Genomic DNA, 27,920 nt, shown 5'->3' on the forward strand with positions numbered 1-27,920 from the left:
CCGATGAAGGATGGCAGCGATAGCCTGAGTCACGGGATGGGATCCGCGGAGCTAAGCTCTTCCAGAAAGCGGTCGGTCGCGGCCGCCGAGGCTCCGACGGTAACCCATCCTGACATATCGAGGTATCGGCCGAGCATAACAACCTGGAGCTTTGGACTAAGGTACATTCAGCATGGCGACATCCAGGTTGCTTGGGCGCCAATTGCCCCGATACTTTCATTGCCAGATTCCCGCGGGAGCACTGCCAAGGTTGAGCCAGCCGAGGATCCAAACTCAATCTATTGCCCGCCGCGGTTATGCTTCTTCTATCTCGGCCGCAGAGCTTAAGTTCGGGCAGCCGTTGCATGAGACGCACCCGCATTTGCTCGGTCCTGGAGAGTGTATGCATTTTTCACACAGTCCGAAATATTCTTTGCAATGTGCTAATTGACCTGGATAGTGACGCCTGGAATCACCGCCCTCGAGTACGCCCATCGCCGTTCACGACTTGCGAACAGACTGCCGAAACATGCAGTCGCCGTCCTGGCTGCCGCGGAGGTTACCTACCAAGCTCCGGCGATCTTCAACGAGTATCGCCAGGACTCCAACTTCTTCTATCTTACCGGTTAGCATACAATGGGCGTGGAACGATGGTTTATCGGCTAATTGGCTTAGGATTCAACGAGCCAAATGCTTTAACCATCATTGGTAAATATTCCTAGCGCCATGATCAGGACTTAAGACACTGACTGAGCGTAGTGAATGATGGCTCTGGCGACAACCACCTCTTCCACCTATACACCCGAGAGAAGGATCCAAAGGCTGAACTATGGGATGGAGCTCGCTCAGGCACGCAGGCCGCGATGGACGTCTTCAACGCTGATGAAGTGAGAAAGGCCTTCTCATATTGACCATTCGACTTCTATCTCTGACATCAAATGCCGCGTATAGACAGGCGACATCGAACGTATCAGCGACATCCTACCCAAGGTCCTCCGCGATGCGACAGAAATCTACACAGACATCCCAGCTGTCACCCCGGGAAGGTCGTCATTACACCGCTTCCTCTATGGCCCGACTGGAGCCTCGGAAAGTCTGAAGAAACTGGTTGATCCCGGCAGAGTCAAACCGCTCCGTCCCATCCTTAACGAGATGAGAGCGTTTAAGAGTGAAGAGGAGGTTGTACAATTGCGCCGGGTCGGTCAAGCAGCTGGACGGGCTTTTACCGAAGCTATGAGACACACCTTTACCAAAGAAAGAGACTTGGCTTCCTTCCTGGAATACAACTTCAAGATCAACGGATGCGACGGCAAGGCCTTTGTGCCAGTTGTTGCTGGCGGTTCGGTACGTACAGGCCGCTTATGTGGACCCTTCTTGCTAACAAAAATAGAATGCTCTGAGCATTCATTATACCAGGAACGATGATGTACTAAAGTATGTTCCAACAACGCCTAGAATTGTTGGATTAGCTGATCTGTAATAGCGATGGAGATATGGTCCTGGTTGACGGTGGCGGTGTATGTTCTATTGGTTAGAAAATTTTGAACTAGTGCTAATCCTTGCAGGAAATGGGGACGTATATCTCCGACATCACCAGAACTTTCCCAGTCAATGGCAAATTCTCGGACCCACAGCGCGATCTATACAATGCGGTGCTGAATGTGCATCGCAGCTGTGTTGCGCTCTGCAGAGAAAGTGCAGGCCTTTCACTTGACCGCTTGCACGGCGTCGCCGAAACTGGTCTGAAAGATCAGCTGAAGCAGCTTGGTTTCGATGTCTCGGGAGATGTATGTCCATCTTGCACGGTATAGATTATCTGTCGCTGACCGCAAATCAATAGGCCGTGAGGACGCTGTTCCCACACCACCTGGGACACTACATTGGACTAGACGTCCACGACATTCCTGGATACTCGAGAGGATACAATCTCAAGGCCGGCCAATGCATCACGATAGAGCCGTGAGTATATTTCTTTTGCAGCCCGATTGTCAATCGTACTGACCTCGATAGTGGAATTTATGTTCCAGATGACGACCGATGGCCGGCCAAGTTCCGCGGGATCGGTATTCGCATCGAGGACAGTGTCTGTGTTGGAGACGACAATCCTATTGTTTTGACAACTGAGGCAGTGAAGGAGGTATGTCGTGACGATCTTCGTCGAGTGGCACTTAGAGTACTAACAAGGTCCGTCTGCAGGTCGACGATATCGAGGCACTTCGTGATTGAATAGGAAGTAAAAGGGATGTATAAATAGATACCCATTGCATGATTACATTTGTACAATAGGCGAGCGCTGTATGTTTAGTATTGTTACTCGGTTGTTCAGTGTCTGGTTGTTGCGGTGTTAGCATACAGGGATATGAGCATAAGAGATGAAAGTCAGTAAAGATTTATGAACTTCAGAAACTCCAACACCAAGAATTCAGCAGGTTTCCTGGTGGCTGCCAGAACAATAAAATAATCGCGTAAGAATGGACACAAATAGTGGACGCGGTGGTTGTCAGGCAGATCCCGCAGCAAAACAAACGAACGGGGTCCACACCAGCCTTAGCCTGACACGCCCATTGACCAGTTCCGCCCGGCCTCCTCAATCCTGCATTCGCTCATCATCGCTCTGCTTGTTGCACCACTCTTGCCTCCTCCTGCACCTCTTGATTTCACTTCTACCTGACTTGCTTCCCCTCTCGAGGCTCTGCCTTCCTCACCGACGCTCTTTACCTTCTCTCTTTTCCTGCTAGCGCGTGGACAATGGCACCGCTCTGAACCCGAACATTTTCCCTGCCATCGAGACGTGTCGCCTTGTCGCGTGCTCTGTCTCCCCTCGTTGACAGGCACATCGACTCCGAGCTTCTTCTCGCGAAGCAGTTCTCAGCATATTGTTACCCTATGGCAGCAGTATCAGTACCCCCTCCGCGCGAACCCTCCCTGAACATGTCGACCCGCCGACCACTCGCAAACGTGCCAAATGCCACCAATTCCCCTCACAGGGTAGCAGGCCTCGTGCCTGCCAAACGTCCCCGGACGACGACCAACGCACAGATTGACATCCCTTACGGCCAGCCTCCCCCGGCGAAGAAACAAGTCGTGGATGGTTCGGGGCTGGACACTCAGCAATCTACGACTACGACTCAGACGCAGACCAAGGTCTCCACAATTCAGGGCACGGACTCGAAGCTGTTTACCCGGAGGTCGAACAATGCTCAGCCAAGTGCTTTTGAAAAGAAGTTGGTGGCTGCTAGGGACAAGGATAGGCAGCCTCAGTCGAAGAATGCGAAGCAGGAGAAGCCGCCCGCGGAGAGTATTTCGATTAGACAGTGGCAGAAACATTATCGGAAGGCGTTCCCTCACTTTGTTTTTTACTTTGATGCTCTTCCAATTGATGTGAGAGCCAAATGTTCGAGACAAGTCATTGCCCTGGGCGCGGTAAGTCTCGATCACTTTATGTGGAGCCTTTTGTTATTTGGCTGAAGCCAAGAATTTGTTTGGCCTTGGGAGTCCATGTGAGTTGGCCTTTTGCTAACTGACGAGTTAACAGCGCGAAGAAAAGTTTTTCTCGCGTTTAGTGACCCACGTCGTTACCTCCCGTCCTATCCCTCCCGAGATTGACAGACGAGCACATACAGAGCACGCCCAGGAGACACCGCAGGAAGTGAACGGAGATGGGATGTTGCAAACAGTCAACCCGGCTGAGCTGGAAATGCACCTGCACCTAGCAGTGTGCCACAAGCGTGAGCAGAGCCAAGATGTCTTGCATCGGGCTCGTGAGATGGGCATGAAGATATGGGCCGTCGAAAAGCTGCAGCGAATGATTACCACAATCAATGATGCCGATATCGCCAACTCAAACGGTCAGACGCGGAACGCCACTGCTGGACAGACCAAATTGAGGGGGAAAGACGACCTTTCCCAGGTTCTCCAGAATGAGCTCAGTGGCCCGTCAGATCGTAGTCACTTGTCCGTGCTCAAGGACCTCATCCTTTTTAAAGGTCCGTTCATCTATGTACATGATATGGATGAGAAGACACGACCTGTTATGGTTCGAGATTTCCCGAAAGTCGCCAAACGCACGGACGGGATCTGGCCTCAATTCCGAAGCGCACCCCTTGGGAAATGCCCATTCATTGAGGATGCTCCTTCTAAGCGCGACCCAGAACGCCACCGCGCTCGCCAGGAGAAGGAAAAGAAGGAATTCATCAAACCTGCGGTTCCCCAGTTGCGGGATACTGCCGTGGAGGCCCATAAGGAAAATCAACCTTTGGTCAAGAAGGAGACTAGCCCCGTCGAGGGTGACGAGCCCACACCACCCCCGTTCATCAGAGAGGACACGCAAGATGCTCCTCAAGAACTTCCGTTATCGCCCAAAAAGAGCTCCGAGAGCTTTGTTCCACCTCAACTTCACCGGAAAGGTCCCTTCTATCACGGCCGAGAACCCGCCGCTTCGGGCGTACAGCCCTCCAACATCACCTCTGCCATTCGCTCCCAAATTGTATCATCTACCGCTGCTGCGCCTGGTGCAAAGGCTGGTCTTAGCAAGGAAGTCCACGAACTGAAACGCAAGGTGCTCGAGAAGAGTCATGTTGGATACTCTACCAGCGTCTCACAGCCTTACCGTCCATTGGATTCAACCTCCGCAGCAGAAAAGGTCAACGGAAACAGGTTGAGCAAGTCCATTCGGCCCGACAAGCTGGTGAACATTGAAGAGGAAACCACACAGTCAGAGGGAACTGATCCAAAGTCCCGGGATATCGCTCGAAAGGGCGGGGAGCAGCGCAGGAAAGAAAAGAGAAGAGATCCAAAGCCAGGTTACTGCGAAAACTGCAGGGATAAGTTCGATGACTTTGATGAGGTAAGTCTCATTTCTCCATATAACACGGCTGTTTGCTAATCTGGTTCCAGCACACAATGACCAGGAAACACCGCAAGTTCGCAGCCAACGCCGGTAACTGGGCCGAACTCGACTCGTTATTGTACCAGCTAGAACGACCTTTGAAGGAACAGTTTGAATACGTTTAGTATGCACGACTTCATCGACCATGACGTCAACGGGGACCATGCGGAAAATGCGTATCCACGCGTCTTGACAGCCTGCATTATCTGCTCCATTGCTCCTTGAATCCGTTGATATCCGAGTCGCCCGTCTTGAGACGTGAACAACGAACAACATCGGCGCTGCTTAGTTTTGCATCTTCGCGGCTGATTTTTTTCTCATTTGTCTTCGCTTGCTTCCCTGATTTATCCCTACGTTATTGCAGCTGATTTGCACTATATCAATGTTCTACGGAACAGTGTCATAGCACCGGTGTTCTTGGATCTTTCTCCCCTTTGCTTTATTCTCGCGTCGCTGAAGATCACAACGACGACCAATGACCTGACTCGCATCCTCTCAACGATGCCGCCCATATGTGGGCCTTGGGCTTCAAGAAGCGAACAAGCTGCGACTTGGAGGTGAACAGAACTCCCCCATTACCCGAGCGAGTCTTTACTTCCCCCATCGATTCCAGCTTCGTTTCTTCGGAACCCATATCCTCACAAAACATCATCTTGCATTTGCATCTTCTCACTTGAGCGATGTTCATCCTCAATCTCATTTTATCCATTTCCTTTTGTCTTCTCCTTTGTTACTTCTTCATGGGTGGGTGGAGGTTTACTTTTTTCCGTGGGTGATTCGATTAGACCGACTACTTCGATCGGTATTAGGTAGGCAGGAGGGTTAAGATTAAGGAATGTCAGGTTCACTTGATTGGTTCTTTTCATATTCTTCCCTTTTGCATTTCTCAAATTCTCATTTTGCTTCTTACTTCTGTTCTGCATGGGGTTTTTGTCTGTCTTAAATCAGACATACCTCCTCTTTTTCTCTTCTTCATTTTGAGTCTGATTGTGCGAGTGGTCATGCTATTATTCCCAGGTGTAGATTTTATTTGCACCTTGTTTGTGGTCGCAGGTTATGGTTTGCGGAGAGTTATCTGGTTCACTAGAGAGTTGGTGAACGATGCGGAGATGAAGAGGGATTCGGGCTGCGAAGTTTTAGAGGAAGTAGAGAGTCTGATGAGTTGGGTTGTTTGAGTGGAATATAAGAGCATTCTAATTACTTTGGATTCTTGCACCCTTCTCTAAGAAGATGAAATCGACACTTGATTCACGAAGATGTTGACTTTATAGCCATCGCTGCTCGCGGACATCATATTCCCCAATGCACACTCTGCCCCCTTCCATCCCTTCCCATGATCCAAATAGGACGACTCTCTGCAGCGGATCCCCCTCCATACATACTTCCAGATCGCGGATGCGACATGACTCCGGTAACACCATTTCGGTGTCTAGGTCTGCAAAGGCTGATGAAGATGACGAATGTCCAGAGTTCTCATCCTTCCACTCGCTATCATCCCCTATACCACCAAAATCAACACCATCAACCTCAACCAGAGGAAGTCCATCAAAGAAATCCCCCTCTTCAACCTCCATGACTTTTCTGGCAACACAAGCAGTGATCTTCGCATCCCAGATGCCCTCTCTGTGATTCGTTGATTCTAATAGCTGGATTGCTGTGCGCCGAATTCGGCGATCTCTGCACTTGACGGCCACGTAGAAGAGCGGTATCATCCAGCCGATATCGATAATGGTGTGGGACATGTCGCAGCCGCCTATCCATCTGCTTCTTGGGCCGTCATTCTCTTTTGGACAAATATAGAGGAAAGATGGGGATGTTTGGCCGTGGGGAACAGCGGTGGCAGAGCCTTTAGGGTAATCTGCATCGATGACACTTAGTTTGTATGTTTCTGAGAGGAGGCCGACTATCCTTTCATAGTATGAGGTGTAATTATCGAAGACCGATTCGTTGTCTGGGCGGAGGCTTGTCTCTGTCATGATCCTGAGCATAGTGTGGTAGCTGAGGATTAGACGGTGAACTTTGGCCTTTGCTTGGTGGACAATAGGATTTGGTGCTAGCTGAAGGGAGGCGAGGGAGGCGTTGTATGTCTGTAGCCAGGTTTTGAGGCCGCTAATTATACGGGCTTGGTAGGCGATAAGGTCTTCTGCTCGTTGCTTCGTTTTAACCAAAGAGCCCTGGGCAAGTGATGAAAGGTGGAAAGTCTCGTTCATGAGGTGGTCAAGCGGGCGCCAAGCAGCTGTGTATGAGAGAAAGGAGCAAGCTTTAGGGTATCCATTCTGGAGCGGAGGTTGGATGGGAGGTGGCAGGAGGCAGGGACGTGGTCTGTACTGGTGCTGAAGAAGCTCTACTTGAGTATGGAGCCGGAAGAATGCCTCAGCTACTAAGTCTTCTATGGACTCAGGTGATGCGTGCCGAAACTCGTCTGCCTTGCCTTTGTTGGCATAGCGAGCGGTCTCGGCCTCTGTCAGGATGCGCAATCCGTTGCGAAGATGGACTTTCGCAGAGGCAAAGTGTCCGCGAAGCAGATCAAGCACGACGAACACAAGACAAACTACCAACACCACACGACGAGATGACTCATCCTGAGTAGAGAAATGTGGATGCAGATGATGAGCAGCCTTGATCAAGTGGCGTAGCGTACTCTGTTCAAGCTTGGTGGCAGGATCAGACTCGGGATCCAGGAAGCCTACCCTATGCGTGGAGCTCAGGGCCATGACAGCATGCCAGACAGCTTGTTCGCTATTACTGGCCTGCAACAGTACTTTTGTCCAGAACTCGGACTGATACGATCCTGGTAGCTTGATGATAGTTCGACCGCGGAACCAGTCAAAGGATTCCAGCTCATCGGTACTAGCAATGAGAGTAGATATGCAGGCGAGTGGGGGATAGTCGCTTATATCTCGAGGACTATCGGACGCTTGACGGTGCCAGTATTGATTGCCACCACCTCCCCAAATGCCGTATCCATCGCAAACCCGGCCGGTAGAGCGACATTTAGTGCATACTGGGAAGGCCTCATCGCACTTGACTTTTCGAATTCTGGTCGCTGGGGTGAGCACGCGCGGCTTGATTTGAGGAGCCAGATCCAATGCAGATGACTTACTTGCAAGTCCGACATCCGGACTTTACTTTGGCTCTGGATGCCCGCTTTGGTCCACCCCGTTTGCCAACAACTTCAGATTTTGTCATTTTGGCGGTTTCGAGTTACTGCGTAGCCCTGATAATTGCGACCTCGGGAAGCAAATGACTCTCAATTGACGGCATTTAGGATAGGGAGAAAGACCGCCTACGGTCAAAAATATCCCTCATATCACTCCCTGGCGATTCTCGGATTTGATGAGATTTAATTGGGCTTCAATGGTAGCCGTCTTGATCCGCCGTCTTCGTCAGTTTTGAAGATAGGAAGAAGCCAAAAGATTGGCACTGTCGGACGAACAAGACCATGATTTGAGGAAAGAAGACCACTGAGGTGAGATTCGGGGATAGAGAATGTGGCTTGAGCGCTGAGGTGGAGAGACGTTGGGAGAAGGAAGTTAGTACCTAGAGGAAGAGCGATGGATGGGGTCGTGGCGGTTGGCCTGCTCGGAAACTCTCGCGTCTCATTGGCCGACGCCCAGCCTTACTACAAATTGCCCAGCGCGTTAGGACTGAGGCATGAGCATGCTCAATTTTAGAAGCCACGTCGATATAGTGACGAAGAAAGGCATTGAGGATATGGAGATAGTTTGATATCTCCGGGTGTGAGTTGTGTCCCCTGTTTAGACCCCGGTCCCAATAATCTGAGACAGGAAGTACAATAAAGGCACCTCAGGTCTGCAACCGGCTCTGCCTGACGAATATCAACAAAATCAATACCATTGTATCACAGCCGAGCTCTAAACAATTCTACTGCAATCATGCCCGCGACCAAAGTTCCTCTTCATCCCCTGGGTAAAGGTGGCCCATTGGTGCCTGCCCTAGGCTTCGGTCTGATGGAACTGTCATACCTCGCCTACGGCACAACCCCCAACGAAGAACATAACTTTGCTATCCTTGATCGTGCCTTGGAGCTAGGAGCAACCTTCTGGGATACCTCCGAGTAAGGACTTCCCTTGCCATTGTCGATGTTTTTGTTCAATTAACCATCCTCGCCAGTCTCTACGGAGACAACGAGAAACTACTGGGCAAGTGGTTCAAGCGCACCGGCAAGCGCGACAAAATATTCCTAGCCAGCAAGTTCGGATACGTCAATGGATTGCAAGTCGATAGTTCTGCTGCGCACTGCAAGGAGGCTTGTGCAGCGAGCCTCGAACGCCTCGGGATAGACTCCATTAACCTATGTGAGCAGTTTCATCTGGACAAACAAAGCAGTACTGACCATGGGCAAGATTATATGCACACAGCCAATCCAGAGACTCCAATTGAAGAGACCATGAGAGCCCTGGTGGAACTGAAAGAGTAAGTGCACTCTCTGCCCCGAGATGCCATGCGGCCTGAAGACTAACACATCGGTTCTCAAGGGAGGGCAAGATTAAGCACATCGGACTGTCCATGATCTCGGGTACTACTCTTCGTCGCGCATGCAAGATTGGGCTCGTTTCCGCTGTCCAGACCGACTACTCGGTCGTTTCACGCGCCATCGAAGGCCCTGCTGGCACCGATCTTCTAGCAACCTGTCGTGAGCTCGGAGTCGCGCTCGTTGCAGCTACACCGCTAGGACGGGGTCTGCTAACGTCCACATTCAGCCAAGGGAAGGATGTGGGAGACGATAAGGACATGCGCGTGAAAATGATACCTCGCTTCTTGCCAGAGAATCGCGAAAAGAATGTCAAGGCTGTGGTTCAGTTCAGGGAATTGGCCGAGAAGAAGGGCTGCAGCGTGTCTCAGCTCGCTCTTGCCTGGCTTTTGAAACAGGGAGATGACATCTTCCCTATTCCTGGAACCAAGCAGATTAAGTACCTGGAGCAGAACTGGCAGACGCTCGGTATCTTGCTTACGGATGAGCAGAATGAAGAAATCAAGGCTTTTGGTATCGCGGTTGAGATAGGTGGTGGAATTGTCCCAGAGCAGTACAAGGACCACGTTTTCGGGGAGACTAAGGAGGTTGTTTGATCTTAAACACTTCTGTGGCTGTAGTAGTGCAGTAGTATTTGTTAGAGAACGAATGAAATGGAGGTACATCCATCTTGACTTCAAGAATGACAGTAAATATTGAACGAGGTAAAAGCAGAGTCAGCCTGAAGAACAACAACGGAAACAACCACTGGCCAAGTCACCTGACACCACTCAGCAAAGCCTCGGCCCAAAACAGCCCCGGGCCGGAAGAAGTGGGGTTCCGGACGACACTGACAGGGCGGTGAGACTGATGTCCAATGAACGACAGCCGTGCGGGGGAAGCTCGGCAGAAGGGAGCAGAAAAAACGCCCCCCACTCATTTTCTGTCTGGATGCTCTGGTCTACGCAGCATACACCAGCACGCGGCTGGATTATATAGACAGCAGAGCTTTCCCTTGTTGATATGGAGCCATCTTGCATTCTACCAAACTCATCTTATACCGTTCTTTTAGAATTGTGTGCATAGATCGTGAAGCAGTTTTCTCCGCATTTGTCCTTTGTCTAGATCCGTTTCGGTGACGCCATAGCTCAGTACCTTAGCTTGAGCTCCTTCGTTGGATGTCGCCTTAGGCGTTTCCTTTGCACATATTTTTAAACATATTTTTGAAAATGTCTACTTTGAGAACCATTAGCAGGCGGCTTCCGCTTGTACCGTCCTTGCTGTGTCGAGGGCTTCCAGCGGCCTCTTCCACAGTACATCCCTTGCTCTCGACTACCAACATCACAGCTCCGACGCCATCGCGATGCGCCGTTCGCCACAGCTCCCATTCGCCCCTAGGGACGAACACGGTGAGCTCGAGAAAGAAAGTCACGATGCAAACGTTACGAAACCTCTACAAGAAGGGCGAGCCCATCACAATGTTGACCGCACACGACTTTCCGAGCGCACATGTTGCTGAGGTCGCCGGGATGGATATGATTCTTGTCGGCGACAGCCTGGCCATGGTAGCTCTGGGTATGCAAGATACTAGCGAAGTGACACTGGAGGATATGCTGGTGCACTGCCGAAGCGTGTCTCGAGCGGCTCAGACGTCTTTCACAGTTCGTCGCTTCTGTCAGTCCTGGTTATAGCTCAATGTGCTGACATTATCTTGACATTAGGTTAGCGACTTGCCCATGGGATCATACGAAGTATCCCCCGAACAAGCTCTGCAATCAGCAATTCGAATCGTCAAAGAAGGTCGCGTGCAGGGCATCAAGCTCGAGGGAGGCAAGGAGATGGCCCCGGCCATTAAAAAGATCACAACTGCTGGCATTCCGGTAGTAGGGCACATCGGTCTTACGCCGCAACGCCAAAACGCCCTTGGAGGCTTCCGAGTTCAAGGAAAGTCAACAGCGGGTGCCCTGAAACTGCTGGAAGATGCCCTTGCAGTGCAAGAAGCTGGTGCATTCATGATGGTCATCGAGGCTGTCCCACCCGAGATCGCAAGTATTGTCACACAGAAACTCAGCGTCCCCACGATCGGTATCGGGGCCGGAAATGGCTGCTCCGGTCAGGTCCTGGTCCAGATTGACATGACTGGAAACTTCCCACCGGGACGATTTTTGCCCAAGTTCGTCAAGCAGTATGCGAATGTCTGGGGCGAAGCTATCAAGGGCATTCAACAGTACCGCGAGGAAGTCAAGAGCCGGGCATACCCCGCAGAACAACACACCTACCCCATTCCGAAGGAGGAGCTAGTCGAGTTCCAGAAGGCCGTTGAAGAGATACCCGATAAGAAATGATCTGAGTTCGATTAGCGTTGTTATTTCCTTGATTAGCACATTTTTCCCTTGCGTCTGGCAATGTTCGCGTTTCGATCTGCGTTTTGGTGACACTTTGAGCTGCAAGCTTCCCATCTCCTGTGTGGATGTATATTCGAAGGGAGCAATAGCTCTCGTACAAACGACCAAATACCATGTACATAGGTATCAAGCTGATTCATTACGCGATGCCGAGTGCTGCGTCATCCCTCACTTCTTGAGTCAGTTGAACCCCTCATACTCCGCACGGACTCGGTTGAAAACACAAAAGGTCGTATACTTCCGAAGTTCCGTGAGGATGAGACGAGGTTCGACGAACTGCAACTTGCGAAGAAGACTGATGGTCCTGGCCATGCTCGTAGAAGGCAATAAACCAAACAAAAGAGGATGCGTTATTGGGGAAGCAACTCTCGTCACACCTGCAGATGGTGCAATGCCGCTTACGTAAGGCGTAGTACAAGCTTACTCACGTGATATCACATGACAGCGGCAGCCTGACCACGGATGCGAATCCAATCGACTCCTCGCGTGCCGAATCTCCTCCACTCCTTCACGCATCACATCACTCGCTGCGACAATAAAGACTCTGCGCTGCTTTCGCAAAACCGTGTCGCCACCGAGTATGTGCTTTAGTTGCGACTTGCATCGCCAGATCTAAATGCTTTATTGCCTCGCGTCGTAGAAGAACCAAAGATCTGGGTGGCGCGCGCAACTCTATCTCAGAAACATCCCGTTCCTATCGCGCCCGCCGTAGAAATCTCAATCAGAAACTTTCAATCGCTATACAACCTTCACAATGGCTGGTAAGCTGAGTACAATGCCTACAGAGTTCCTGCGCCCAGTACCTCGCGAGGGGTTGTTTGCGCGACAGGAGCTCCAACCCACCCGCCCCATTGTGACTCGAGAGCTAACTCCAGCACACAGATGAACCGCGTCGCTCCGGTCGCTCGACCAAAGGCCAGCACAAGAACCTCGAATTGATCAACGATACGCCCGCGAAGAAGACGAAGAAAGCGCAATCGAAAGATAAGGCCTCGAAACCCTCCGCCGAACCCACCCCCGCCCCGAGCGAGCCAGAAGAAGAAATCATCCGATGTATTTGTGGCGAGTATGAGGAGGAGGAAGATGTCGAACGTGATATGATTTGCTGCGACAAATGTTTGGCATGGCAACACAATGACTGCATGGGCTTGACGTTCCCGAAGGGCCAGGAGCCTGATGAGTACTATTGCGAGCTATGTAAGCCGGAGGACCACAAGGAGCTGCTGGAAAAGATGGCGCGCGGCGAGAAGCCCTGGGAAGAAGTTGCTGAACGGAGGCGCAAAGAAGCCGAGGAGCTGAAGCAGGCTAAACGCAAGAAGGGCAAGAAGGGTGGGAAACGAGGCAGACCGAGTGAGGTTAAGGCTGAGGCTAGCACACCTGCCCGCACGACGGCTGCTCGACCATCTGCGACTCCTTCGGAGACTCCGGCGGCCTCCACCACGACACCTGCCGCGGAGAAAGACAGTCATGCTCCCGAGGAGAAAGCGCCAAGCTCACAGAAGCGGAAGTTTAGTGAACAACCAGACGTATCAACACCTGAATCAGTACGTCTACAATTCCCTACGCTTTATTATGAGTATCTTGCTAACCTAAATTAGGGTCCGAAATCCAAACAGCAAAAGGTTTCGTCGCCCGCTGCAGCTGCTACTCCTCAGGCCAAGCCGGCATCTGTGAAGAATGAGCCACCTGCCCAGCCCTCTGTTGCTGCTGTCGAGACCACGAAACCGAAATCTTTCGAGGACATTTCCATCCCGGCTAGGAGGAATGCTGCTAATGCTCTAGCAAAGGTCTTTGTAGATCAACTTTCAGATGCGCTTGCTCGAGGGTCATTCAAACTACCCAAGGACAAGTCCGGGGAGGATGTTGGTCAGCAGCTCGGACTTTCGGTCGAGGATGCTTTGTATCAAACACACTGTGGAGGATCTGGGGAGCCCACAGAAGACTATAAATTACAACTGCGGACGATTTTGTTCAACGTAAAGAAGAACCCTTCTCTACGGGATCGTCTGCTCGTAGGTAGTTTATCTCCTGGTGCTCTCTCTAGCATGAGCACCCAAGACATGGCAAGCGAGGAGCTGCAGCAGAAAGACGCAGAGATCAAGGCGGAAGCTGAAAGGCAGCACATTATTATCCAGGAGCAAGGGCCGCGGATTAGGCGCACCCATAAGGGAGAGGAGGTAGTCGAGGACGACCAGCATAATGTGTCTAGCGAACCTGTCTTCTCGGCGGGTCCACGTCGCTCGCTTGCTGAGACCGATGGGAGCCCCGGTGCACAGAGCCCTACAACCGCAGGCCCCAAACAGACAGAGACTGATGGAGAGACGGCCGCCGATGCGCAGGAGGGCACGCCAAGTGAACGAAAGAATCACGACGAACACTTTCCCCCTCGAAGCCATTCTCCTGGCACCGGTCAGGAACAAGTTTTCCCAGAGGTGCAGACACACATTCGCGAACCAATTCCCCATGGCAAGGTTCAAGCCGACGCCGAGATCGATCAACTGCTGAAGGAGGACGACGAGCCAGACTCACCACCCTACTCGCCAAAGGATAACCACGAGGAAGGGTCCATTTGGCACGGCAAGGTCGCCATGAAGCCCATCTCTGCCGAATTCTCATCATACGCCAAACACGTCGGAGGAGCAGACCTGAGCCTGAGGATCCCTTGGAGCCAGCTTGTCCCGTCACTTCTGAACGTTGATGGAAGGATAGACATCAAGCTCGCCAGTGACTACCTGTGCGGTCTGCGGTACAGCTCGTCAACAGACGTAACAGTCATCTCCATCGCCAGCCCAGACTCTCCGAAGGACAAAGCCGGCTTCGACTCGCTCTTCGAGTACTTCCAGCAGCGCCAGCGATACGGTGTGGTCGGCAAACACCCCCTCCCAGCCGTCAAAGACACCTACCTCATCCCCATCGAAGCCGGGTCAACGAAGAAGCCCGAGTTCATCGAACTCCTCGAGAACAACGGTCTCGAGGACACCACCTCCGAACGCATCCTCCTCGTCGTCTTTGCTATCAAAACAGGCGAATCGAATACACCCTCCGTGCAACCCCCCTCGCACCACTCCAGCCAAGAACCCGCGGCCTCAGCAAGTCCCCTAACCGTCGCCGGCACGCCACAACAAGCAAACTTTGCGACGCCAGGACCAAGACCCAGTCTTCCAGGCCAACAGTACCCCCCGACACCCTCACCTGCCTTCCCCGCCGGCGCTCAAGCACCTATTCCTTACAACCAACAACCTCATCCTCAAGCACAAGCCCAGCAACAACCGCCAACCATGACTCAACCCAACTCCTTTCAAGCTCCTCAGCCCGCTCCCAATCAAGCCCCCGTCACGGGTCTCGCGGCCGCTATTCAAGTCCTCGGTGGACAAGCGAATAGCCCCGCCATCCAACAGCTCCTGCAGTCTGCGCCGAATGCTACGACCCAGCAGCTGAATATCGTTCGCGAGATCCTACTCCGACAACCGCAGGCTGCGGCTGACTACTCGCTGCTCATGAACGAGCTTGTGAATGCCACGACGACGAATGGGAATGGAAATGGGCATGCGCCGCAGAGTGCGCAGCCGCCTCAGTAGACAGGATCATCCCATCTGTTGACGGGAAAATGGGAATTGGGATATTCAACTAACCTACGGATCGTTTGCTGTACATTAGGTACTCTTGCTCGATGTGATTGTTTCTACTCTCCGTGTCTCCATTTCTTCATCGCCTTCATGTTGTTCATCCTCATTCTCATCGTTCTTCTCATCTCATTTCTCTGGATTTTATGTTATCTTTCATATCCCTCGGAATGGGATCGGTTACTCTGGGCTCGGTGTTATTTGCTTCCTGTTTGCTTATTGCAGTTTGCTTGATCTTGTTTCACTCATCTCATGATATGATGGATTGCGGGTTTTTTAACTTGTTCTCGAGAATGTCATTGTCTCGATTGAGCTTTTGGTTGATGTATGGGCTGGGTATTGTTATACAGCTTAGCTTAGCTTAGCTTGCCTAAGGCATTGTGGTCAACCAGTTCACATTCTTCTATCCCCCTATTCAAGCTCAGTAGTTGCTAGGTATTATTGCGTGTCTTCAATTTCATAACTTTATTACCAAAGATTTACACTCCTAAGTAGATCCTAGGCAAAGTAGAAAGGAACAGAACGCCTGCGCTATGCAAATCACTCCATACATACAAAAGACAGGCCAAGCCGGCCAACCAACAAGAGAAGACATAGTTTGAAGGGCGCTTGCTTACCACCGTCCACCACGCTTCTTATATCCACCACCACCATACCTCGGTCCCCGTCCACCTCCAGAACGTCCACCCCACCCACCACCACCGCCCATCCCATCCTCATCATCATGATGCCTAACAGGCGGCGGCCGCCCCTTCAGCTCCTCATTAAGCTTCTTCCACCCCTTGCGCATATCCGAGTACCCCATGTGCATCTTTCCGAAGAAGTGGTCTGCCAGGCGCCGGTCATTATCGAGTCGAGAGAGATAAGCGCCGCAAACGTCGCAGACTTGCAGTTTCTGGTGGCCGGATGGGCCCGACGTATCCTGGAGGTTCTTGAGTTCGCGCTCGCATTGCTCCTTCTGGTGCTTTGCTGTGCGGATCTTGTGCAGCTCGTTGAGGGCTTGCGCGACGGAGCCGGTTTCGCCGAGGACAGAGACTTCGAGGAGGCCGGTGTTTATTGTTTTGGTGAGATCGGAGATTTGTTTGAGCTGTTGCCACAGAAATCAAGCATTAGAACTATCCGCGCGTAGAGATTTTGGGTTGGGGTGTGTAGCATACCAAATTATTCGTCTGCCGAATCTCATCAGGCGTCTTCTCCAGCCTTCGCTGCGCAGACTCAATCCGGCGATCACAGTCATCAATATACTTCTGCATATCGCGCATATAATCGTAGTCAAATCCCCATTTCGCCTTCTCCGCCGCGGACGCCGTCTCGTACTCTGTTTTCAGTCCTTCGCTGTGCACCTTGGGACAGGGGCCAAGGTCCTGCTTTGTATTGGTGAAGAGATCGTGCGGACATGTTCCGACGAGGTACGAGCGACAGACTTTAGAGTCTGTTATGGAGAGCTGAGGGTTTGAGGGGGCGCCGAGTCCGACGAGTTGGTCGGCTAGATAAAAGAGAAGTTTGTTAGCTTGCGCCTCGGAGATGGAAAGGCGGGATTGGGGAGCCACTTACCTCCCATGAGCTGCTCGAGCAGCTTTCTTTGTTCGGCGGCCATGCTGCTACGGTGTTTGGGCTGGGAATGCCTTCGGGGAGTGGTGGTTGTTGAGCTGTGTAGGAGATATCGAGATTGAATGAGGCGGAAACGGAGATGGCGCTAGTCGCGGATCGCGCTTAGTCGTTCGTTTTTGGGGGTCCAGCTTGAGCCTCTTCTACGAACCACTTTCTCAACTCCAGAACTTCGTTGACGACTGGGACAATTGCTCAAATTTTGGTGGGCAATTGTTAGTGTGCCAATTACCGAACCCGGCCTCCGTCTACGAAATCGAAGTCGAACGGCAACCTCCACTCCCCTTACGCTTGGCTCTCCGCAACGCCCACGGTGTCAACTCAACCTTGTACATGGCTTCTAGCCCCTGAAACAACAACATTCGAGCTTCGCAAGCCTTTACGGCAAGCATGACGTGATGAAGATCTTACTCCTCCTTGCGCTCGTTTTCGCCGCGCTGTCGGCGGCATCAGACTACGACGAGAACCTCCTCCTACAACCGCTCCCCCCCTCATCCCTCCTCGCCTCATTCAACTTTAAGAGCAATACAACACAATCCGCATTCGAACAACAGCACTTTAGCTATTTCCCTCGCGCGCTCGGTCAGATCCTCCAGCACGCGAATACAAAGGAACTTCACCTTCGCTTTACAACGGGACGATGGGACTCTGAGAGCTGGGGGTCACGGCCTTGGGATGGGGCTAAGGAGGGCGGTACCGGTGTTGAATTGTGGGCTTGGATTGGGGCAGATGATGATGAGACGTATGTCTGACAGTACAATGGATGCGAGTTGGGGCTGACTTGGCTTTAGAGATTTCTCGAAGTGGATTACCTTGACGCAATCATTGTCCGGCTTGTTCTGTGCGTCGTTGAACTTCATTGACTCAACAAGAACCACCCGTCCGGTTGCATCGTTTGAGCCGGCTGGAGACCTTCCATCGGCGAACCTGCATTTGCTTCACGGAACACTGCCCGGAGAGGTTGTCTGCACAGAGAATCTAACGCCGTTCTTGAAGCTCCTGCCATGCAAGGGAAAGGCGGGAGTTGCTAGTCTACTTGACGGGCACAAGTTGTTTGATGCTGCGTGGCAGAGTATGGCGATTGACGTTCGTCCTGTCTGTCCGGAGTCTGGAGAATGCTTGGTGCAGATTGACCAGACAGTGGACATTGTCTTAGATATCGAGCGGTCGAAGCGTCCGAGGGGTTAGTCTCAATACCCATCTTCGCGGAAGCTAACTAACATTGTATAGGAAACCCTATTCCCCGACCTGTTCCTGCTGACAAGCTTGACTGTGATACTTCCAAGCCCTACCATTCGAAGGATACCTGCTACCCACTAGAAAAGTCAAGCGGGAAACCCTGGAGCATCTCAGAAATCTTCGGGCGCACAATCAGCGGTGCTTGTCCTCTAACCGATGATCTCAACAAAGACACCGTCTGCCTGCGCACATCACCTATCCAGGAAATCCGTTCCTCGCCAGAGTCAATAGGATCAAGATTTGTCGATCAGTACACTCGCTGCTACACCCCACCGCCATCTGAACCCTTCGACCTAGACCTCCCAGAACAGGCAATGACAGTCACTAACACCAACGTCCCGCTGGAAGAGCCAGTCCTCCACGCCGAACGAACAATCGTCGGCCACGGCCAAGAGCGCGGCGGTATGCGCATCATCTTCGACAACCCCTCGCCCGAAAAAGCAGTCGACTTCATCTACTTCGAGACCCTTCCCTGGTTCCTGAGGCCATTCATCCACACCCTCCAAGCAACAATCACCAGCCAGGACGGCCTGCGGAAACAAGTTCCCGTGTCCGAGTTGGTAAAAGATACCTTCTACCGCCCCGGCATCGACCGCGAGCGCGGAACCCAACTCGAACTCGCCCTCTCCGTTCCCCCAGCATCAACAGTAACCCTCACCTACGATTTCGAAAAGGCCATCCTGCGGTACACAGAGTACCCACCCGACGCGAATCGCGGGTTCAACGTTGCTCCTGCAGTCATAAAGGTCTCCGATCCATCACACGGACGACCAATCTACATCCGCACCACAAGCCTTCTCCTCCCGCTCCCAACGCCAGACTTTAGTATGCCGTATAACGTCATTATTCTGACGAGCACGGTGATTGCGCTTGCGTTCGGCAGTATATTTAATCTTCTTGTTCGGAGATTTGTTACGGTTGAGGAGGCTGCTGCGTTGAGGGCGCAGACGTTCAAGGGGAAGGTTGGTGGGTGGATTGTTGCGCTTCGGGATAAGGTTCGGGGGAAGAGTGATAAGACGGAGTAAATATATAATATGATTTTTGCCTACTTTTATGGAAACGAATGAAGAAAACATAGCTTCGTTATTCATTGAGTACCTAAGCACTGTAGCAAAACAAGTAACGAGTAAAACAAGTAGGTATGAAATTCGTCCATGTAATCCATCGCATCGCTAATCCTCAGTCAAAGTCGCTCACGAAGTGGTCTTCATTACTCAGATTTCCTATATGATCCCATTAGCACTATACCCCTCAACCAACCCTTCCACACAGAAGGATAAGAAAACGAAAAAAAAAAAAAAATATACATACCCCCCAAAAACCCCCTTCGCCTGTTCCCAAAGCGGCAACGTCTCACCACCCCCCGGCTTCCGATTCATAAAGCTCGCATCTCCCTTATCGCCGTCTAGCGGCTCTCCTCCAGCAGATGCAATAGCGCGGTTCTTGTACTTGTCTTCCGCGGCATTCTTTTGTTCGCTGAGGCTGTGGAAGCCGTAGATTGTGTCTGCGGGGGCGCCGGTCTAGATACTGTTAGTTGAGGAAGGGGGGCCGGGAAAGAGGGAGGAGGATAGGAGGTATGAGAAGGTGAAGGGAAACGGAGGCGTACATCGACGTGCCCGAGGCCTTGGTTTCCGCCTTGGGTTGCGGCGGGGGCGTTGGAAGTTTGGTTTTCTGTTGTGGACATTTTGGATAGAGGTGGTTTGGTGGTGGTTGGATGATTCTAGACAGAGATCGTGAAGGTTGAGTATAGAGAGTATTGGTCGCAAAGATAGGTAGGTAGGTATGTAAGGAAGAACGAAGGTTAAGGGTGTATTTATAGAGCGTTATACGTCTTTCTGGGTCGATGATGTCGTTCTGATGCGATGATGTCATGGACGGCCCAGGTACCACCACTGTCCTCCACATACTGTTAAGTCACTGAAAATAGAAAGTTATGATTATACTCTTGGTAATTATCCTTGTAAGGTAGGAGGATTTAAGTTGGCGATGGTGGAGTTGTCTGACTCGATTCTACTATTGTTGTTGTTTATGTATATGTAATTAGAAGTATATAAACCCCACCTGCATTCTAATCACACACCTGTACAGCCCCCGGTAAACCCTCCCCCTCCTTGAAAGGGAAATACCTCTCCATAACCTCCATCTTTGCTACTTTCCCGGCATGATTAACAGGTAATTCATCCTCCTCACCAAGTTCCCGAAATGCAGTGGGGAGCATATACTCCGGTACCAACTCCTTCAATCCTTCTCTCAGACCATTCAGCGTCATAGGCTCATCTCCTTTAGATCGACCGATCACACCTACGCGGCGACCGATGACCTTGTCAGGGACTGGTATAACAAGGGCGGTCTCGACGTTAGACAGTTGTGAGAGAGCCTGCTCGAGCTTTTGCACGGGGACTGGTTCGGCATTTGTTTTTATGACTACCGTGCCATTAATTCCAGTTTCAGATATTAGAGAATATGGCAGGGGTTGAACGTACAATCAACAGAAGCACGACCATCGAAAATATAATACTCGCCAATCTTGTGCACGAGGTCGCCGGTCTTCTGGTATCCTTCTTCGTCGAGGAGGGCGGAGGGGCCGGTGCCGTTTAAATACCTGCAGTTAATCAGCCACTGTAATTTCGATAAGAATATTGAGGGGAGAGGCATACCCAAGAAACGTCGTAATACCACCAACAAGCAACTCTCCGTGATCCCCCTCAGAAAGCTTAAGGGGTATATCCGGCGAAAGCTGTCTCCCCATGCATCTCTATAACCACAAGTATCAGCTTCAAGCCCAGCACCAGCACAACCACCAATACATAGGAAGCAACAAACCTCATAATCAACACCATCCGTATGCCTAACAGTCATAACCGCAAACCCCGCCTCCGTAGTCCCATACCCAACATCCAACGGAATCCGCATCTCCTCCTTCCAAAAATTCACAAGCCAAGGGGGCGGCATACTCCCTCCGATATAACAGTACCGGATATGTTTCGCACCCTTCACAAATTCCTCCTTTTGGTCCTCGGGGAGTTTCGATAAATCACTCTCCCAATGCCTTGCCATCTTCTCGTATATCATAACACTGCTTTTGATATCCGTTACCCGTCGTTGCTTTATTCTCTCCCAGAACTCAGCGCCGGTGGCGTCGGGATTGATTATCTCCGCTCTTGCGCCGGTGAGTATAGCGCTGAATATGGGCGATGAACCAAGCACCCAGCTTGCGGGTCTATGCACAAGGAGTGCTTCGTCTTCTGCTGCACGTGGTTTATTGTGGAAGAAGGCGCGGCTGTGCATTATGCCTTTTGGTATGCCTGTTGAGCCAGACGAGAACCAGACTATTGCTGGTCTTGTGGCGGGGATTGAGATGGTTTGGTCTGTTTGGATGGGATTCCAGAGTTCCTCATGCGGTGGACAAGAGTTTTGAATTGGGATCGGTGTTGTTGAAACGGAGGAAATCTGGTTCTTGTCGTCGTTTGCGAAATCTTGGATTTTGTCCGCTTCATCGCGGCAGACTTTGCCGTAGAGAATGAGCTTCACGGGAGATGACTTTAGATACTCCAGTATAACATCTGGCGGAAGGCCAATTGCTGTATTTGTATCAGTAGCCATTCCAAGATGTATACTATGTCCAAAGGAAAGAACATACGCAACGCAACAACCGACCCTCCCAGCGCCAGTATCGCAAACGCCGCAACAGCAAACTCATAGTTCGAGGGTGCCAAAACACCGATGTGATAGTCATCCTTCAGTATATGTCCCCTTTCATCAAGTTGAGATGATAGTTGCTTCTTCAGCTGATTTCGAACGTGGAGTATATCTGTGATCAGCTGGTCGTATGTCGCCTCAAGACCTAAATCCGGGTCATGAACGATAACCCTTTTGACCTCGCGAGCCAGAGGAAGTAGGGATGTGAAGATTGAGTCGTGAGGAAAACCTCCGTCCTCGTCTAGAATAGAGACAAGTTGTTCGTTTGCCATTGTGTAGTAGGTGTGATAGGTAGAGTAGGATTGTCAGGTTATGGTTGTAGATGCGCCAGGGAGCGTCCATGGTTCCGCCCCCTTATAAACGCAACTAGGGCATCTTACGTCAGTAAACAATAGTAATAATAACTTCGACCTGTCGATACTTTCTTCAAACGAGTCCGCAAGATGCGTTGTGATGCTCATCAGTACCTCAGATGAGATCAGAGACCCACAAGTTCATCATCAAATCTTGGTTGGATCGAGGGTCGATCTGCAGCCACGCAGATCGTTGGTCAACTGATTTGATCTAGCTGGAGGAAAGTCTAGCCTTCTTGGACTGGACAGGGTATATTGGGTGCCTGACGACGTGCCCAAGGGTATGCGGATTGTGGATTTTGGTTCTGCTGGTTATGGGAAGATAGATAGGGTGCCGTGCGGTGTACGGGATAGGTCATCCTCATAGTGTATAGTGATTAAGTAGGGTTCTGTGGAAGGATTCAAGCGACTGGATTTAATCATGAACTTTTCTAACCATTGTACTACCAAAGACTGTCTAATCTTCGGACATTATATTATAGAAGGCATGATTATGGGTGCCTAGTCTATGACCCCTGCCTAACAGTACAATTGATATCCAAGTACACAGTCTCGACATCAAAACTTCACAATAGGGGAATAACTGGCGACCTGATCTTCTCTCTCCTCTTACTTCCCCAACTTCGCTTTAACAGTTGCAAGTGGTGTGCTTAGGCCCATCTTCAAGAATGCCTTCAAACTCCACTGCTTAGGAACCCTCCCCACCCAATAAAGCCCCAACGCAGCCCCAACATTAAAAACAATATAAACCCACATAAGCCCAAAGTCCCTCCAGCGGTTATGATAATCCACGGCAACAGACGCCAAAAACGTATCAGACGAGGCCATCTGACAGTACTGGCAGTTCTCGATGGCAGAGGGATTATACACCTCGCCTCCCGCAACCTGCATGTAGGGGGAGAGGTACTCGCTGCAAGTTGATCCGTTTGACGGCTGGATGAAAACAATCTCAATGTCTGAGCATGTCACTGGGGTTCTGGCGAGGCCTGCGGAGAGCATGCCGCCGACTAGATAGGTTAGGGGGGAGACGCGGTACATGAAGATCCAGAATCCTGGGAGGGCCGTTGGCGGGGACATGACCCTGAGATTGATTAGCATTAGGGCTTATGTTCTGAGATAGAGATGATGACTTACCCGCAGAATATCAGACACATCGTATACATAATCAGAGAAACAATAGCCCCAACCTCTGCCGTTATGGCGCTGGCAACTACCATAATCGTGAATGTCGCACAGTGGACCATGAACGCCCAGAGAAGGAGAACCATAAGCCAGCTTCTCTCCGTCAGTGAATTGTCGAGCAGTTGGCCGTTCTTGTCCATGCCGATGAGGTAGTAGAATGGGAGGTAAATGATTATAGCAGCCAGACTGTTCCAAGGTATGTCAACAGCCATGTTGGCAAGCATAAAGGCCGCCCAGGAGTAGACTTTCGAAGGTCGCTCTCGAGCTTCATAGAGATCACGCTGCATAATGAAGTTGGGCATCGTCTGGTAGGCGAGGAAGGCAAATATGACCAATAACATGAATATGGCGAACATTTGGTGTTGAAGGCCTTGCACCGATATGTCAGTCTGTAGGAAAGAGAGTCCAATAAAGAGTGCCTGGCAGCAAGTTAGCTTAGGAATTAAAGAAGGTAAGAAGGGCTTACTGTGCCAAAGCAGAGAACCAACTTGCTGTACAGATAAGATGGAGTACGCCAGTACTGTTCAAACACTCGCTTCGTGCAGAACCACAGTTGGATATGGAATGGTGCAGCATACTGCTGATGAGAGAGTGTTGTGTCGCCGTTTAAGTCTTTGCCAGAGGCTTCGAGCCGATCAAGCTCCTGACGAACTTGGGTATATTCAGGACTCGATTTCCAAGTATCTGCCCAGTCACGGATGGCCGAACTTCCCGGCGCTGTCCTAATTACATGGAGCATCCATTCGGCAGGATTCGCATCTGCCGGGCAGGACTCTGCGCCATATCGTTCGAAGTAGTTCACCATTGTCCTTGAATTCTCCCCAATATCGCCAAAGTAGACCGTGCGGCCACCCTTGGCCAGAAGGAGTAAGCGATCAAATTGCTGAAAGAGCAAGCCAGATGGCTGATGTATAGTGCAGAGGATAGCCTGCCCATGGTTTGCTAGTTTTCTTATCAGTGTAGAGATCGACCAGGCTGTCTGGCTATCAAGGCCAGAAGTTGGCTCGTCAAGAAATATCAAGAGATCAGGCTTTGCAGCGAGCTCAACGCCAATCGTGAGTCTCTTTCTCTGCTCAACATTCAGGCCCTCACCAGGCACGCCAACCACTGCACCTGCATACTTCTCCATCTCAAGCAGGGAAATGATCTCTTCAACATACTCCAGCTTATCCTTGATAGATACGTGCGCTGGCTGCCGAAGACGTGCGCTAAATTGTAGAGCCTCGCGTACAGTAGTTGTCTCGAGATGCAAATCCTGCTGCTGCACGTAGCCCACCTGTCGCTGAAAGGATGCATCGCGAGGGCGTCCGTTAACACAGACGTGCCCAGTAACAACCCCCGTAGTCACTCTATTAGCTAGCAAATCGAGCAGTGTTGTCTTTCCCGCTCCTGTGGCTCCCTGCCTTACATCAGTACCTCAGGATCATAAATCTGATGGACAAACGTACCATGAGCGCGGTGAGGGTTCCTGGTCGTACCCAGCCGTCAATGTGATCAGAGATAATCCTCGACTGTCCTTTGACCATGACCTGATAACATACATCTCTCCAATGCAGCACCCCGTTTTGCTTGTGGATGTTGATCGTCTTTTGATCTTCTCTGTTTGGAGCATGCGCGATTGTTCCGTCAGGGTGTCGGGTCTCAATAGAAGCTTCTTCATCGGTCATTTGGTCCATATCCATTTGTCGCTTCTGGGCTCGCTGGAAGAGAAGTACCTCTCCACGTGATTTATTGGTGGTTAGATACTCTGCACAGAGTATGTATGTCGCAGTGAAGAAGACAATGTAAGCGATCAGAATGCCAAAGTTTCTGTTCAATAAGTTAGTATGACTGCGTAGTTCAGATAGAAACCATCTGATACTTGCCTCCACACATTGGCATACTCATACTCATAGCTAGCTGCAACATACATGTCGCCGCTCACTTCGCTGCTTCCTGGAGAAGCCCCAGCGACTGAACAGGTGCTTTCGTTGAGCGTAATATTCTCATATCCTGGCCCGCTAGGAACCATGCTTGTGCAAGGAAACTGGCGTCCGTGGAATTCATTCGCGACCAGGGCCTCGTAGGAATAAGCCAGAGGGTTAATGTAGTTGATCCAGCGGAGCCATCCCTGCATGTTTCGTATTGGAAGCACGAACCCTGTATAAACAATAAGAGCAATAACGAACAAGGCAACTGGCGTCAAGGCCTGCGCAATTGTTCGAGTGCATTGAGCGACTGTGCGAAATATCGAGGACATTGTTAGTGTAGAGAAGAACCCAAAGAGGAGATAGATAAAAAAGTGACCAGCGTCTTGGTGCAGATTAGACATAAAATATAACGGAATGTTTAATGTCAGAGTGCTGAGAACCTTCGAGGGAAGGTCACATATCATTGAAGCCAAGGCCTCTGAGAGGGGATGATAGAATGCGTATGCTTTGTGCTTTTCGACAATGGGTCGTTGAGCGTACAGAGCGAGGATCTAGCATGTTTAGCAGATGTTCATTTAGGAATTGGTCTGTCCAACCTCTAATGAGCTGTTCAAAGCATTGAATAGAAGAGCAAAAAAGAGCAATATGCACCGGTTGTTCAAACTCGCAGTATTGTTGGGCAGGTCGTAGAAGACGCTTCCCAGAATGAGCGATATCAACACCATACCGAAAACCGTGACGAGAGAGAATGCCATCTCACCCATAATGCGTTGAAATCCCCTTCGAACGCACAGTGCCACTTGTTGAGGAACGGATATGGTGTACGGCGACTTGGACGTCCTGTCGAGGTCAGAACTAAGCCCTAAGCTTGCGCGAGGTGACTTACATGAGAGATGATTTTTCAGTCTGTCTTGCGGTGCGAAATTCTTCCACAGAAGGGCCTCCAACCGGATACTGTTCTCCGAACGATGCAATATCCTGAAGCAGGTGCTTTCTCTGTTTGCTCTGCTGCCACCGAGCAGCAAACTCGTCTGCCGTTCGAGGAACAAATGCTTCAAAACCAGATCGTACTTGCCGCTCGGATGGGCTCGTCAATGAAGTCAGAAAGTCCGGCGTCGTCTGTCTATCCGGACAGTGGTATCCCATATCGACAAAGTAATCTTTCGCTTGATTGACAGGGCCAAAGTAGATTTGCCGACCCTCGTATAGCACAGTGACTTTGTCGCACAGCTATGGCCAGGTCAGCATAATTTGGCATTCCAACAAATTTCACGGCGATAGGTGGAATATACGCACATCGTATGCCTGCTGCGGTGCTTGGTACAGCGAAACAATAGCTGCAGACTCCATAATGTCAACGGAAAGGCGGATTGTGCGGATGAACTCAACGGCCGTTGCACTATCAAGACCTCTCGTGCTGTTATCCCAACATTGAAGAGAGCTCTGAGCCAGGGCAACCTCTGCAATACTGACCCGCTTGCGCTCGCCACCGCTGACCCCTCGCACGAAGTCATTGCCCACCTTTGTATTGACAGTGTGTGATATGCCAAAGATTGCCATGGCTACATCGCGAAGGTGGGTTGCATGCACCTCGCGCGATACCCCGGGAAGTCGATTCTGAGGAGTTTTGGCTAGGGCTGCAAACTGCAAGGTTTGTCCAACAGTCAAGTGAGGAAAATGGACCTCTGTTTCGGGCTGGTAGATGGCGTCGCTGCGGAATTCGCGATGCATCTCTTTCACGTGAATTCCTAATGGGGTCAATGAGGAGCCCTAGTTTTGGTCCATTTCATACCTTTGTAGTTGAATTCCGACGAGCTGTCGAGGTATAGCCCTTTAGTTTCACCAGCGACTGTCTTTAAGAGCGTTGAAACACCGCTGTAAATAACGAATTAGTAGTTAAAACAGAAGTAGAAGGATGATAACAACCTTCCAGGTCGCCCTAAGACGAGCAGCAGCTCTCCGCTCCGCAGAAGCCCATCGTGCTCTTTCAATATACGGATAGTCTTTTGTTTTCGATCCACCAGACTCAATGCTAGATCCAGAGGCTGAGTGATAAAGCTTAAGAAGTTCTTCTGATAAGCCACCGGGCTTCCACGTCCGAATACATTGAGGTTCTGGTACGAAACACCAACAGTGCGTTTCGGATACTTGTCAGGGTCTTCGGTCAGTCGCAGAAACACTTTAGCCCACTCGGCGGCGTTGAACTTGTCGGACAATGGATCGAGGGCCGGGCTGGTGTGTTCAGTAAACGGATTGGGAAGCGCCTGCTGGTCGTGCGAACGTGGGACGGATTGGGTGGTCAATGTTCGAGCGAGATGTGAGATTCGCTCCTGCCCCTCGGGCGATATTTGTCTCGACAAGAGACTTTCAGGCTTATGGTCAACATTTCCTGCAGTCACACTTGAGGTTGTTGAATCTGACGGTAGATCACCATCCTCTTTCTTCTCTGGGTCTTTCGCCATGCTTGTATTGCAATCGAATACCGACCTTGTTCAATGATGAGAAGAACCGCAAGGACACTGGGATGGTAAAGACAATTTATGACAATGCTGAGCTCTCG

At 50.9% G+C, this 27,920-nt stretch overlaps 12 protein-coding genes across 12 annotated transcripts; 7 read left to right on the top strand and 5 right to left on the bottom strand.

Moving 5' to 3' along the window:
- Window positions 1–109: 109 nt before the first annotated feature.
- On the top strand, window positions 110–2,398 carry BDV14DRAFT_162612 (aminopeptidase P family protein). Its single transcript, XM_073766913.1, has 11 exons — window positions 110–380; window positions 440–604; window positions 655–687; window positions 739–866; window positions 931–1,323; window positions 1,370–1,413; window positions 1,463–1,496; window positions 1,545–1,766; window positions 1,820–1,938; window positions 1,990–2,116; window positions 2,176–2,398. Exons 1-11 carry the CDS (start codon window positions 173–175, stop codon window positions 2,203–2,205), a joined length of 1,503 nt encoding a protein of 500 aa, XP_073634055.1. The 5' UTR covers window positions 110–172; the 3' UTR covers window positions 2,206–2,398.
- Window positions 2,399–2,595: 197 nt separating this feature from the next.
- BDV14DRAFT_6567 (protein serine/threonine kinase activating protein nimO) lies at window positions 2,596–5,160 on the top strand. Its single transcript, XM_073777236.1, has 3 exons — window positions 2,596–3,402; window positions 3,515–4,825; window positions 4,876–5,160. Exons 1-3 carry the CDS (start codon window positions 2,866–2,868, stop codon window positions 4,990–4,992), a joined length of 1,965 nt encoding a protein of 654 aa, XP_073634056.1. The 5' UTR covers window positions 2,596–2,865; the 3' UTR covers window positions 4,993–5,160.
- Window positions 5,161–6,087: 927 nt separating this feature from the next.
- On the bottom strand, window positions 6,088–8,231 carry BDV14DRAFT_6575 (Zn(II)2Cys6 transcription factor). Its single transcript, XM_073777237.1, has 2 exons — window positions 7,971–8,231; window positions 6,088–7,906 (listed from the first exon to the last, which is right to left on the bottom strand). The coding sequence occupies exons 1-2, from the start codon at window positions 8,054–8,056 to the stop codon at window positions 6,133–6,135; spliced, it is 1,860 nt and encodes a 619-aa protein (XP_073634057.1). The 5' UTR covers window positions 8,057–8,231; the 3' UTR covers window positions 6,088–6,132.
- Window positions 8,232–8,763: 532 nt separating this feature from the next.
- Window positions 8,764–10,268, top strand: BDV14DRAFT_206708 (putative aldo-keto reductase (AKR13); the record flags this gene model as incomplete). The annotated part of the gene is made up of 4 exons (XM_073774962.1): window positions 8,764–8,945; window positions 9,002–9,186; window positions 9,235–9,304; window positions 9,367–10,268. The coding sequence occupies 4 exons, from the start codon at window positions 8,764–8,766 to the stop codon at window positions 9,956–9,958; spliced, it is 1,029 nt and encodes a 342-aa protein (XP_073634058.1). The 3' UTR covers window positions 9,959–10,268.
- Window positions 10,269–10,329: 61 nt separating this feature from the next.
- Window positions 10,330–12,129, top strand: BDV14DRAFT_162619 (3-methyl-2-oxobutanoate hydroxymethyltransferase ECM31). The gene is made up of 2 exons (XM_073766914.1): window positions 10,330–11,002; window positions 11,063–12,129. The coding sequence occupies exons 1-2, from the start codon at window positions 10,571–10,573 to the stop codon at window positions 11,684–11,686; spliced, it is 1,056 nt and encodes a 351-aa protein (XP_073634059.1). The 5' UTR covers window positions 10,330–10,570; the 3' UTR covers window positions 11,687–12,129.
- A 290-nt stretch (window positions 12,130–12,419) lies between these two features.
- BDV14DRAFT_6634 (putative PHD finger domain protein) lies at window positions 12,420–15,420 on the top strand. The gene is made up of 3 exons (XM_073777249.1): window positions 12,420–12,507; window positions 12,629–13,290; window positions 13,345–15,420. The coding sequence occupies exons 1-3, from the start codon at window positions 12,501–12,503 to the stop codon at window positions 15,322–15,324; spliced, it is 2,649 nt and encodes an 882-aa protein (XP_073634060.1). The 5' UTR covers window positions 12,420–12,500; the 3' UTR covers window positions 15,325–15,420.
- BDV14DRAFT_6641 (uncharacterized protein) lies at window positions 15,420–15,829 on the top strand. The gene has a single exon (XM_073777251.1). The coding sequence runs from the start codon at window positions 15,516–15,518 to the stop codon at window positions 15,732–15,734; it is 219 nt and encodes a 72-aa protein (XP_073634061.1). The 5' UTR covers window positions 15,420–15,515; the 3' UTR covers window positions 15,735–15,829.
- A 1-nt stretch (window position 15,830) lies between these two features.
- On the bottom strand, window positions 15,831–17,026 carry BDV14DRAFT_6640 (LUC7 domain-containing protein). Its single transcript, XM_073777250.1, has 3 exons — window positions 16,924–17,026; window positions 16,527–16,855; window positions 15,831–16,456 (listed from the first exon to the last, which is right to left on the bottom strand). Exons 1-3 carry the CDS (start codon window positions 16,964–16,966, stop codon window positions 15,983–15,985), a joined length of 846 nt encoding a protein of 281 aa, XP_073634062.1. The 5' UTR covers window positions 16,967–17,026; the 3' UTR covers window positions 15,831–15,982.
- A 183-nt stretch (window positions 17,027–17,209) lies between these two features.
- On the top strand, window positions 17,210–19,342 carry gpi16 (GPI-anchor transamidase subunit GPI16). The gene is made up of 3 exons (XM_073777248.1): window positions 17,210–17,719; window positions 17,769–18,160; window positions 18,208–19,342. The coding sequence occupies exons 1-3, from the start codon at window positions 17,376–17,378 to the stop codon at window positions 19,239–19,241; spliced, it is 1,770 nt and encodes a 589-aa protein (XP_073634063.1). The 5' UTR covers window positions 17,210–17,375; the 3' UTR covers window positions 19,242–19,342.
- An 84-nt stretch (window positions 19,343–19,426) lies between these two features.
- BDV14DRAFT_194879 (uncharacterized protein) lies at window positions 19,427–19,900 on the bottom strand (the record flags this gene model as incomplete). The annotated part of the gene is made up of 3 exons (XM_073772046.1): window positions 19,427–19,439; window positions 19,528–19,736; window positions 19,823–19,900. 3 exons carry the CDS (start codon window positions 19,898–19,900, stop codon window positions 19,427–19,429), a joined length of 300 nt encoding a protein of 99 aa, XP_073634064.1.
- Window positions 19,901–20,284: 384 nt separating this feature from the next.
- BDV14DRAFT_194880 (class I adenylate-forming enzyme family protein) lies at window positions 20,285–22,187 on the bottom strand (the record flags this gene model as incomplete). The annotated part of the gene is made up of 5 exons (XM_073772047.1): window positions 20,285–20,640; window positions 20,700–20,818; window positions 20,874–20,971; window positions 21,040–21,797; window positions 21,857–22,187. 5 exons carry the CDS (start codon window positions 22,185–22,187, stop codon window positions 20,285–20,287), a joined length of 1,662 nt encoding a protein of 553 aa, XP_073634065.1.
- A 632-nt stretch (window positions 22,188–22,819) lies between these two features.
- On the bottom strand, window positions 22,820–27,822 carry BDV14DRAFT_206710 (ABC-2 type transporter-domain-containing protein; the record flags this gene model as incomplete). Its single annotated transcript, XM_073774963.1, has 12 exons — window positions 22,820–22,965; window positions 23,023–23,349; window positions 23,403–23,869; window positions 23,917–24,849; window positions 24,899–25,259; window positions 25,316–25,911; window positions 25,957–26,200; window positions 26,247–26,590; window positions 26,657–27,108; window positions 27,153–27,235; window positions 27,287–27,712; window positions 27,782–27,822. 12 exons carry the CDS (start codon window positions 27,820–27,822, stop codon window positions 22,878–22,880), a joined length of 4,362 nt encoding a protein of 1,453 aa, XP_073634066.1. The 3' UTR covers window positions 22,820–22,877.
- Window positions 27,823–27,920: the final 98 nt, after the last annotated feature.

Source organism: Aspergillus stella-maris (genome assembly GCF_047715825.1).
Source record: "Aspergillus stella-maris strain CBS 113639 unplaced genomic scaffold BDV14scaffold_1, whole genome shotgun sequence".
In the NCBI taxonomy this organism is placed as follows: Eukaryota; Fungi; Ascomycota; class Eurotiomycetes; order Eurotiales; family Aspergillaceae; genus Aspergillus; species Aspergillus stella-maris.